Below are 11832 nucleotides of genomic sequence, written 5' to 3'. Positions count from 1 at the left end.
AAATGTAGAAATGAAGTATCAGCTGAAAAGGAAACATAACATTCAAAAATGGAGCTGAACCTTTAAACTAACGAGGAAGACTGAAACAAAGCAGCAAAGACCAAGAAAATGTTGACATTTTAGAAACTGAAGGTGACCTTTACTGCAAAGGGGAATTTTACAGAGTCAGAGAGTGACACTGAACATGGCCTTTCCAAAGTAACATTTTATATTACACTTTCAATATAAAAGAAAATTAATTGTACTTAATGAATATTTTCTTATGGCACCCTTTTGTTAAATACTAGAGTGAGTCTGGTCCACAGTGGAAACGTGCAGACCTGCCATTTACACTTATGGCTTCTGAAGTAAAAAAAATAGCGCACGGCACTCCATCAGCGGACGTGCAGTGTTTCCATTAGATGACAGTCAACCACCGTGACTCAGGGCTCAGCCACTCCTGATGGCAGCCCGGCCCTCCGCTCCTCCTTGATCTTCCTGAATGGACAACCACGCTACCTACTGTTCACGCCTCCCTCTCACACCTCCCTCACTACTGCTTCGCCAACGACCCGCTGCAGCTTTATTGTGGAGTGATTAACCCGGGCCGATCGGTGCACCACGCAACTTAAAGGATCCATCCGAAGTAAATCACTGCTCACACCACGGCCCAAGCGTGCTTACCCACCGGGTCCTTGAATATCACCTCACTACCTGATTCGGACGTTGTGTCCTTTTTAGCGCAATGACAGCCAAGCACCGGAAAGCGAAAAACAACCACAAACATGAAGATAACATATTCAAAAATGAAGTTATGGAGACAGAAGTTCGCCCTGGAGGGAATAACTACACACTTCTATTGGTTTTATTTCTGATTTTTGTGATTGGAGGTGCCACCGGAGTGTGGTTCTGTTTCCAGCAGTACCAAACTTTAACCTACTTAACAGACAATCTCATGGGCATACAGATGAAGATAGTGAAACTACAATCCTCCCACGAAGAAATGCGACAGTCTGGCAACAAGGTAAGAATATATCCAGTCACCTAAAACTGCAAGCCACCAAAAGCACCAGATGCACTTATTGATAGCCAATATTTATAATGAACAACCAATCTTGTGAACCATATTTTCACGAGATTAGAATAAAAAAAAAAACTCTGTACACACACACACACACACACACACACACACACACACACACACACACACACACACACACACACACACAGAAAAAATAAAATAAAATGCTCCAGCACACGTTGTCAGTTGCAAGTAAGGAAAGTTATCTGCAGGCCTCTATCAGATTTCCACATGCCAACAGCCTCACTGGAGTGAGTACAAAACGCTGCTATTTCTAACATCCACACAGCTGCTGACGTTTGTAATGAGGATTATTCTTGACCTACAAATGCCTGTACCAATGACTCAAATGTAAAATAGATCTCTTTTAGTCTCTAGGTTCTGTGGAAAATTCTGTATTGTAATACCAGTCAAGAATATGCCCCCAAAGCTGTGCTGAAGATGCTGCCAAAATAATAATAAACAAGGCAGTAATGAGCCAAGGCTAAATTTAGTCTGTGATTTTGATACTGAACACCAGCTCAGAGGCTCTTTGCAGGCAATCTGAAAGACTGTAGAAAAGCAGAGAGAGCGATGTTGTGTGTGTCTGTCTATAAATCTGAAAGGACACACTTTATGTAAGAGATAATTATATTTATAGTTAAACACATTACCATGAATGAAATTAACCTGTTATATCACAGTAAATAGTAGTTCATGACTGCCATGTTCAGTATTTTAGTCTTCTTCCATGTGTTTCAAATTCAATTCATGGTATTCCAAGAAGTATTAAGTATATCTGTATTTCCTTCCCTTAAGTATTTCTTCTATTCAGAAAAGACAGGGTTGCAGAAACTTTGCACAAGAACATTTCAGCTAGCTCAGTCTTGTTCGGCAAATATTTTCTGTATGAGTGGTAAATTGTTCTGTCGCTCACAAATGTGAAATGCTTCAGGATGTTGTAAGGAGAAAGCTTAATGAAGAATCCAGAAAAGGTTATAAAGAATGCAAAAAAGACAGTTTTAGCATAACTGCAAATAAATCAAAGATCTGAGGTTCATCTCTGTTAAGTGAGATTTCCTAAATGGCTTGTTCATGATCACGCCTGTTAATGATGAGATTTTGGTGTGGCTACATATTTCCTTCCCCCAAGCATTTGTTATATTATATTATACTATATTATACAGAATCTAAGCAAACAATGCAATGCAAATAAAGGTAAAAGAAAATTAACAAAAAACTGTCCTTGGTGTTTCCGTCCCTTTAATAGTAACAAAATCTTTTCCCAATAAGCATAATTGTTGTCCAGTGACAGTTAAGAGTCTATCAATCATAAAAATAAGTGAGGATAATAGTCCCTTAGCTTGACTCTGTGTCATTCCTGTGTCTTGTTGCAGCAGCATATTTCGGACAACGTGGAGGCCCGACTTAATGCCCTTGAGGAGTCCTATTCACTGGCCCAGAAGCAGGTGGGTATGGCCTTAGCTACAGCCGAACAGCTCAAGACATCAGACCTCCCCGCTCAGGTGCTGTCACTCCACACAGAGATGAAAACCCGCCTGGCAGAGATGCAACAAGCCACAGTGTCTCTGGAGCAACTGAGCCAGCTGCAGACCATGTTGAAAGGAAAGAGTGAGGAGTTTGAAGATGTTAAAATGAAGGTGGAGGTTTTAGCCACACTGACTGGTGAGCTAGCCCAGAAGGTCGACATCTTGACAGGCGGCCTGGAAGAAGCAGAATCTAAGCTGGAGGAGAAAGTTGGAGAGATTGCCACAGTGAGTGCCGCCCTGGATAGACAGGCTGCTGTGATGCTCAGACTGAAGGACCAGCTAGACGCCTACCAGACTCAGTTGAAGGCTAGCGTGGTCGAAATGACTACTGTCAGGTAGGTGGTGGAGTGGGAAAAAGAGCAGTGGAGGAAATAACTTGCCTCCTCTCACCCATGATTTTATGTTGTCTTTGCCAAAGCCCTGTTGGCTGCCACTGTCTGCAACTCTGTGTTACTCTAGACCAGAGTTGGTAGGCCTCTTTATCACACTGTGAGTTTGCCATGATCTATGTAAATATTTCTTTTGTATTCATAAGTTTTAAAGCTGAAAAGTCTTTGAAGCTTACATAACCATCAAGAGAACGTGGCTCACATGCTATTATTGTCATTTGAGCTTTGAAATAGAAGTGTTGTAATAAAACTATCGGTATGTTTTGTGAGTAAAGCTTCATGAAGGTACAAAATAATGACCACAAGATCATAAGAGAAATTTATTCTGTCTTCTGTCTTTCAGAGAGTTGTTTGAACATGAGCAGTCGCAGTGGCTTCATCAGGCCAGAGTACAGGAACTTAATGTGGTACGTCACAGTCTGGAGGATCAGAACTTAGCAGCCCGTAATAACAAAGAAGCCCATTGGGTGATCTTATTAATTAAATGCAAAATGGAAAAAAATAAAATGGAAAAAAGGTAGCAAATCATGATCTTAGCAGTCAGGTCAAATTAATGTTAAATGGCAAATAAACAGATCAAATGTGAGTGCCCCTGCTGATGTAATATTTTATCTAATTTTGATATTTGTGTGTTAAGCACAACCCTTTTAGTCCTGACAGTCAAATCTATTAAATCATCATTTTGTTTTGCTTTATTCAGTCCGTCTAATAATATTTTTACTTTAAGTTTGTTGATGTTTATTCATATAGTACAGCTGCATGTGACATGTGATATTTACATGATTCTTAAACCTGAAACTTTTTTAAACCTGCCACAAGAACCTGAGAACTCATGATTAGGTAAGAAAAATATGGCCTAATAGCTCTCTAAATAAATCAGTCATTAGAATCAGATTAACCAGGCTAGACCAGATTTATCTTTAAAAGGAAAATAAATAACAACTTGGAATACAATCAGATATCTAGGACTATATGTTAGATTTATTAGTTATTAAATATGTACTGAAAGAACATTTTTAAGCTATCGCATTTAATTAGATTACATTTCAATGGCAGAACATGCTTGACATGGCTTAACACACATGCTGTCACCACACATGGCCTCTTTACTATTTCCGTTCACAGTGTGCCCATTAGGAACCATAATAACATTTTCATCACATTAATTTGAAGAAGCTAATTGCCTGGCATGGATTCCCCAATGGATTTACATCAGCATTTACACTCGTGTGGTGCAGTTTCCTGTTTTGTATGTCAGTTAATCACGTCACATTCACTGAGATACCTACGTAGATGCCTACATAGCTGAATAGTAAATATTTTGCTCCAGTTATTTGATATGACTTTGCTTATCTTAGTCTGTGGCAGAAACGAAACCTGAGACCAAGCCTCTGGAAAAGACAGAGGGAGAAACAATTCCTACAACTGAAGAAGAGGCGGAAACCAAAGAGGAAGAGGAAGCTGCAGGAAGTGAAGAAAAAGAAGAAGAAACACCTGTAGAAGCTGAAAAAAGAGTAGAAACTGTAGAAACTGAAGAAGAAGCCTTGGGCAGTGAACAAGAAGTAGAAAATGTAGAAACTGACGAGGAGGAAGAAGAAGAGGAGGAGGAGGAGGAGGAGGAGGAAGAAGAAGAAGAAGCCTTAGGAACTGAAAAAGTAGAAGACATAGACACTGAAGAAGAGACACCCATAGCAGCTGGAGAGGAAGAGGTAGCTGCACCAGCTGAATCAGAAGAAGAAGAGACTCTTCCTACAGCTGATGAAAAAGTTACATCCACCCAAGAGGAAGAAGAGGCAGAGTCTGATGAGCCAGAAGAACTAAATACACAAGATACAGCTCCTGTTGAAAAGGTGGAGTCTGCGACAGAGGAAACTGTTCCTACACAGCAGGCAGAGGCAGTAGAGGAAGATGATGCAAAACAAGAGAAGTGTGTTACTGTATCAGAAGAAGAGAAGGGACACACAACACTGACAGAAGAGGAGGGACCCAATGCTCAAGAGCAGATGCCTGAAGACGAGAACCGGAAAGGCGATGAAGAGGAGGCACCTGAAAGAGAGAAAGGTGAGGACGACTCAACAGTCCAAGATGAGAGCCTCAAAGCAAGAGATGAGGATGAGACGGTGTTGGAGAAAGAGGAGTCGGAAGACGATGAAAGGGAGAAGTCAGAAGAACACGTACCATCTGGAGAAGAGGAGCAGCTTTGGAAGGCAGTGCTTGAGGCAGAACAACCAGATGTAGAGGAAGAAGTGTCAGAAGTAGAGGACGAACAGCAGGAAGCAGCAGATGAAGAGGAGAACCATGGTGCAGAGGACCCACAGGAGGCTGATGAAGAAGAGGAGTTTTTAGAATTTGATGCTTTGCCAGAAGACAAATGTAAGATTTCACTTTCTTTTTTTTCATAAATAATGACTTGATTATCAATCCAAGTTATTAATTGACTATTCTGCCTTACTAAAATGTGTTTACTGATATATCCATTCTAATATCTTCTTTTTAATGTTTTTACAGAGTGCATACCACCAGGAAGAAATTTCATTCTTTTATGCTATGGACCTATCCATCAAGAAAAACAGGAGCTTTCTCCGACTTCCACCACTGTCTGCAATATAAAAAATACTGTTAGAAAGAGTTATTGATCGCTGTTGTCGAGGTGCATTACTCATTTGCTTTCTGAAAGGCACACCTAATCGAAAATTCCGTCAACATGCAGAGCTGAAACCTGTACCTCAAAATCTAACATGGCTCGTTTTTGTAAGGAAATGAGTCATTCAGGGTTTACCTGCCAATAACAGTCTAACAAGCCTTAACCCATCAAATGATTATGTTTTTTAAAGAAAATAAATTCCACTTGTCATAACAATTTACACTATTTTCTACCAAGCTGTTAATGAAATAACAAGAAGCCAGTGCATAAGCTGTGACCTTGAAGCCATAAGTAATACCTGTCTTGGTGACAAAGTGTGCTGCTTTTTGTCACTGCCTGAAATGTATCACGAGAAACAACAATTACAGTTCTGTAATTCATTGTGTCCCTGATGTTGTTTACACAGGGGAAAAAAACTACAAGAAAAATGGTAGAAAATCAATAATATGCAATAACTGAATTAATAAGAGTGTTTTTTTAAAGGTATGGCAAAGTTTATTAAACTTTTTTTTACTCTTTAAAGACATGTTTGTTTTTTAGTGTTTAATAACTAGAGCTGTGCTTGCTCTATAGATTTGGTTATTATCATTTTATTTGCACTTTTTAACTGATTACAATTCCAGCCAGACAGAACACACTGGTGGTATTGTGAGATACAGGGAGGTCAAAAGGTTATTACTCTGTCATTACTCTGCTGCTTTTTAATTAATCATATGTTAATAAATGTTGTGTGTCTTTAACAAACAATCATAGAAAGACTATGCAACTTTAGAAAAAAAGCTTAATGATGCACCTCAGGGACAAAGTGTTCTGCATATGAGGGGTTGGAGCCTGCACTGTGCTTAAGTTACATTTTTAGGACAGCAGAAGTATTCACATGTCATTCAAAGCATCAGTCACACCAACTAGAGAACAAGTTGTCCACAAAGCCAAGAGGCGACTCATTTTATACATCATCTAAAAATATCTTTTGACGAAAGCTTAGCTTTCTAATAATGTTGATGTAGTTTTCAGATTTAAGTGTTTTTCTGCAGCACACTGACAGCAAAGATGAATTGAGGGAGGAACAAATGGCGGTATTAACATGTTTAGCAACAGAAACAAAGCAAGAAACATGATTTCAAATAATGTGAGTTTTCCAATAATCAAAAATATTGTTGCTAAAGTGAGTGTAACCTTAGAGCAAAATATTTTAGTATCTCAAATGTCTTTTTTTCTTAATTTTTTTTCAGGAAATTACAAATATGTGTATTCATATTTTACAAATGTGAAATATGTTTCCAAGAAGTGATTTTTACTGTGCACTTTTACAAAAAAACGAAATAAAACAAACCTAGAGCACACTTTTTTTATTATCAGTATAACAATTATGTTTGTAAAATAAACTCTGGTTCTTTCACTTCTGTATACTTGATTAATTGCTGTTGTGTCGCCATGGTCGCCAGGAACACCTCAGTCTGTTTCTTATCTTAAACAGTTACACATTTTTTTTTATAATTTTGTCTCTGTACACCACAACACAGGAGCCTCTAAAAATGGAATATTATATATGAAAAAGGCTGTAATTCTAAAAGAGTTAATGCAGTACTTTAGTTAAATTACTTGAATTAAAACTAAAAGTTTGCCCTGCAATAACATTTTGATTGTTTGATATAAAACCCATTGTGCAGGTTTACCGAGGAAAAATTCTAATAAATGCCTCATTGTCCAGAAACCTATGAACCTTATTACAATAAGTTATGCTGCTATCAAATATTATCTATGTCCCTAAAACTTAAGTGCATTCTTCTATGCCATATTAGTGCATTAGTTCTTAGTTTTATTAAAAACTTGAGCCTGTTGTACAGTACTGGACGACATTATAATGAGCACTGAAACTTTAGTTATTAACACTAAAAAATTTTACTCTCCTGTGCACTTAAAATAGTTTTACTCCGCTGTATAGAGAAATTATGTATCTTTTTGGTTTTCCAGTTTGCCACAAAATGTAACAAAATTCAGCTGAGCATGCCAGGTGTCACACCTTTCATATTTTGTTAAACATGTTTAATATGTAAGTGTGCTATCTCCGGTGCAGTGTTTAGGTATAAATCTCCATATTATGCTTCTTTATACTTTTACTCTTCTAAAGGTTCAGGTGAAATATACCTTTGACCTCATTAAATATTAGTGTTACACAGAAAATTGTAAAAAACAAACAAAAAAAAAAACCAACAACTTTGATATGGACTGATATGCTGTAAAATATGATAAATACATATTTTCCACAAATTTCTGCTCTCATTTAAAGTTTTAAAATGTGTTATATAAATTAAAAAAGGGATTCCAATACTTCCTGTGTCTTGCTTATATCGATATCTATATTCATCTCAGTTTAGCAAACAACCTCAATAGTTATAGAAGCTAAATTTAGCCTTGACTTAACCATAATCGTACATTTAGTTATTAAGTTTCCTATGTGTAGATGGGATAAGGTTTAATCCTGAAGTAAGTGGATAAATAAACTAAGGAATGAATAACTAGATTGGTTAATGCACAATTCTGTTTTCTTTTTAGAATTCAAAGATTCAAATAATCCAGATAAAGAAAGATAATAGTCTCCTTATTTCTTCAAATAAACCGCTAAATGTGTTTGCTGCTCACATGCACAGCTGAAGTATGCATAGACTTGCTTGCATCAGACCTTGGTACATAGGAGCCTAAATTGATTGTGTATGCATCATTCAGGCAGGAAGTGCCCCCATCCCCCTCCTTTTCTCTTCCTCTCTCTCTCTTCACCCTGGCCAGTTAGAGTCCTTTTTTCTCCAGCCTCTCCCTCTCATCCCTGCAGCATTGTCTCAGTTCTTCAGTCTCTGACCTTCCACAGGGACCATGCAAGCATTTGTTAGCAGGTAGGTTTCAGTGGGGGGGCTGAGTCATGCTGGTCTATTCATGGAGTCTTATTTAGCCATTTTCATTTTTAGATTTATCAATCTGTCAAGCGACCATTTTGGCAAGGCTCCAAGGCCTGATGTTTGTTATCTTAATGTAGAGTAACTATGCTACTCTGTGCAGGTGCTGCAGGCCTCTAAGAACTAATGTGATGTGAGCCTTGGGATTGTTGCATAGGGGGCTGAAAATTCATATTTTCCTTTGATCTATTTGATTAGCTTTTTAAAAAATGTACATTAGTAATTACTGTCTTAAGGCTGTTATTCTTGCTAACTTCTCTAGCTGATTAAAAAGAAATTGTTTGAGTATGTTGCCTGAGAGGAATAATTTGCAGTTTTTTCGCTTTTAAGAGTGGGTGGATAAAACTGAAATGCAAAACATGTGATAATACTGGTTTTCCAGCATTTGCCTCTGGAACCCAGTATAGCAGAGATGGCTGCTATACTGGGTTCTAAATTAGTTTGTTCTTGATTATTTTCTTTATCAGTCGGTAGAATTATGCACATTAATGGTATCCAAGTCCTGAACTTTGCATAGACTACATTGTGCTGCTGTGCCGAGCAGCCCATTGAATCTCAGTGAACATTCAGGGTGACTCCACAACTGAAAGATCAATACCAGTAAAAGCATAGCAGAGGGAGTGCTAGCAGTTCAGTGGGTAAAACATGAGCCTCCCCACCGATGCTTGCTCAGCTTTTTATTTGTGTCTACGAAGACAGCCATAGATATCAGGCTTGCATCTTTTCAGAGCATGTTGATTCACTGATTTCCTGTGAAAGTGGGTAGAGTAGAATGCCAGGACAGACAATTAAAAAGTACAGAAGTGTGTTCAGCTATCACAGAAAAGCTGTGTTAGCAGCTTAACATACTTGCTGTTGTAACACTGGGTCACATAAAGGCCACATAATAATGGAATGTTTTTGATTTTATCTTATTATGCCGTGTACAATTAATACTAGACACTTTTACTGAATTTCGGAAGCTTGTGAGTAGATTTTGGATTTGTTAAGGTTTGTAATGCAAATAGTCTATTATTGCTCATATATGTAGCTTTGTTTTGTTAATAATACCTAGATAGTTAGATACTAAATTTAATGTCCCATTTGACTTGATTTGATTTTACATTTTTCAATTTAAAACATTGGTTCTTCATATGTATGACTGTGGCCTCGTGCAGACTAATTACACCTATGCATTTGTGTGTTTTTCCTGACCCAGGTCGTATCTGACCCCTGTCAGGGATGAAGAAGCAGAATCTCAGAGAAAAGCAAAATCTCGCCATGCGAGACAAACTCGCAGGTTAACACAGGTACTGAAATGGTTGACACACGTTTAGATTTTGAAAGATTTAACAACCTGTTCATATATGTGAAGCTGTGTGAATATCCTGCAGGGTATGACTCCGACTGACCTGAAAGAGGCTCAGAAGATCAGCAGCCTGGAAGATGGAAAAAATGAGGATAGCAGCAGACTGGAGGACAGGTCCTGTCTGCGGATGAGCTTAACAGATGATAGAAGAGTTCAGCCTGGAGTTACAGAGTACACAGAAACAACTGATGTCAGTCTAAACTGGAGCCAAATGGATGAGGTTACAAGACAGAATTATTCAGAAATCGTTTTCTGCCTCAGATGTGGCTGATTTGAAGCTTTAGGTGAAATTTATGATTTATCTCTGTATTCTTCTTTATTTTACTCCAAATGTGCAGGAGGGTAACTTTGAAACCAGATTAGAAATCCTGCCTGACCTTCCGCACCGACCTTACTGCAACAGCTCCTTCAGAGGTAAGAAAAACATCCGGATTTCTTTTGATTGTCGTGTTCTGTTGTGCTTCATGATCCATATGTTTTGTTCTGGGTTCCATAAAATATAATACAACAACATCAACAACAAAAAATGTGCTAGCAGGTCACTATGATCCAGACTGTTAGTCCACCTAATGATTTCTGGACAGTTTTGATATTCAGGACTGTTCTTTCAATGTCATTTCAAACATCTTAACAAAAACTGTTGTTTTTTGTTTTTAAGTAAAAATAAGTAAAAATGTACTTTGTAGGTAGTGAAGTATGTGATAAAAGTTACCCTGTAACTACTATCTGTTTAATCAGGCCTCCAGTTGACATTCTTTTGTTATTTATGTTGTTATGGCCTGTATTTATATAGCGCTTTACTAGTCCCTAAGGACCCCAAAGCGCTTTACATATCCAGTCATCCACCCATTCACACACACATTCACACACTGGTGATGGCAAGCTACATTGTAGCCACAGCCACCCTGGAGCGCACTGACAGAGGCAAGGCTGCCGGACACTGGCACCACCGGGCCCTCTGACCACCACCAGTAGGCAACGGGTGAAGTGTCTTGCCTAAGGACACAACGACCGAGACTGTCCAAGCCGGGTCTCGAACCGGCAACCTTCCAATTACAAGGCGAACTCCCAACTCTTGAGCCACGATCGCCCCTATTTTTATTATTTTTGATTTCTATTTATGATTCTATTTTAACACATGTCTCTATTGATATTAATTATGTTTCTTTCTTTTTTTTACTGTTGTGCAGTGCTGTGTGACTTATATGTTTATAAAAAGCACAATATAAATAAACTTTACTTACATGGTACAGTAGTACAGTTTGGTAGAAAACCTTTCATGGAAGGCTGGTGTGTGTGTGTGTGTGTGTGTGTGTGTGTGTGTGTGTGTGTGTGTGTGTGTGTGTGTGTGTGTGTGTGTGTGTGTGTGTGTGTGTGTGTGTGGGGTTTGGGAGTGGCTGTGCTACAAAATGCAGACACAGAGCACATGAATTGTGTTTTAAAACACTATCAAAGGAATGAAATCACTTTTTTTGGTTTTGAGTTGATAATGTTTAAGAAGTTTTTGAGCTCTGAGAGCTCTGAGAGCTCAGGCTCACGAAGACCTCAATCTGAACATTAGCCTTCAGTTTGTTAATCATACAGCACGTCTTTATTTTCCATTATTAGTATTGATCTAGTATAATAATAAAAACACACACTTCCTTTATATGTCCAGTTGGCGAGAGATGGTGGAGAGATGAAAATCAGAACATTGCAGATTCAGCACAGCTGACTCAACAAAGACGGCCCTGCTTTGACACTGAAGGCTCAGACTACATTGCAAAGGTAGGTGGAAAACATCTAGCCACTTTAATTGTAATAACACACACACACACACACCAAGAGGCGAATGGTGGTGTCACAGATTAGTAGGCAGAGGACTCACTCGCAGGACTCTGAAGTTTAGAGAGAGGGTGAGGGTTTATTTGA

The 11832-nt window shown here is 38.5% G+C and overlaps 2 protein-coding genes across 5 annotated transcripts in view; both read left to right on the top strand.

Moving 5' to 3' along the window:
- Positions 1–533: 533 nt before the first annotated feature.
- Positions 534–7791, top strand: LOC146645347 (uncharacterized). 2 transcript variants are annotated; one of them, XM_085394627.1, is made up of 5 exons: positions 534–1003; positions 2440–2924; positions 3322–3385; positions 4337–5351; positions 5487–7791. In XM_085394627.1, coding segments are annotated over exons 1-5 (1845 nt in total). In that variant the 5' UTR covers positions 534–724; the 3' UTR covers positions 5489–7791. The 2 variants fall into 2 exon arrangements, with proteins under 2 accessions (XP_085250753.1, XP_085250752.1); XM_085394626.1 differs by having other exon boundaries at positions 2437–2924.
- A 617-nt stretch (positions 7792–8408) lies between these two features.
- ppp1r12b (protein phosphatase 1, regulatory subunit 12B) overlaps positions 8409–11832 on the top strand; it is a 28785-nt gene continuing 25361 nt past the window's right edge. For all 3 annotated transcript variants that reach the window (XM_085395032.1, XM_085395031.1, XM_085395033.1), the window contains exons 1-5: positions 8409–8513; positions 9772–9862; positions 9947–10141; positions 10260–10335; positions 11579–11688. In XM_085395032.1, coding sequence (XP_085251158.1) covers positions 8494–8513; positions 9772–9862; positions 9947–10141; positions 10260–10335; positions 11579–11688 — 492 coding nt within the window. In that variant the 5' untranslated portion in view covers positions 8409–8493. The remainder of the gene's footprint in view (positions 8514–9771; positions 9863–9946; positions 10142–10259; positions 10336–11578; positions 11689–11832) is intronic.

The sequence above is a fragment of the Rhamphochromis longiceps genome, linkage group LG20 (genome assembly GCF_057381845.1).
Source record: "Rhamphochromis longiceps isolate RC_006_pf linkage group LG20, R_longiceps_female_GT1.1, whole genome shotgun sequence".
Classification (NCBI taxonomy): domain Eukaryota; kingdom Metazoa; phylum Chordata; class Actinopteri; order Cichliformes; family Cichlidae; genus Rhamphochromis; species Rhamphochromis longiceps.
Note: the sequence above shows the minus strand (reverse complement) of the source record. Positions and strands in the feature narration are given on the sequence as shown.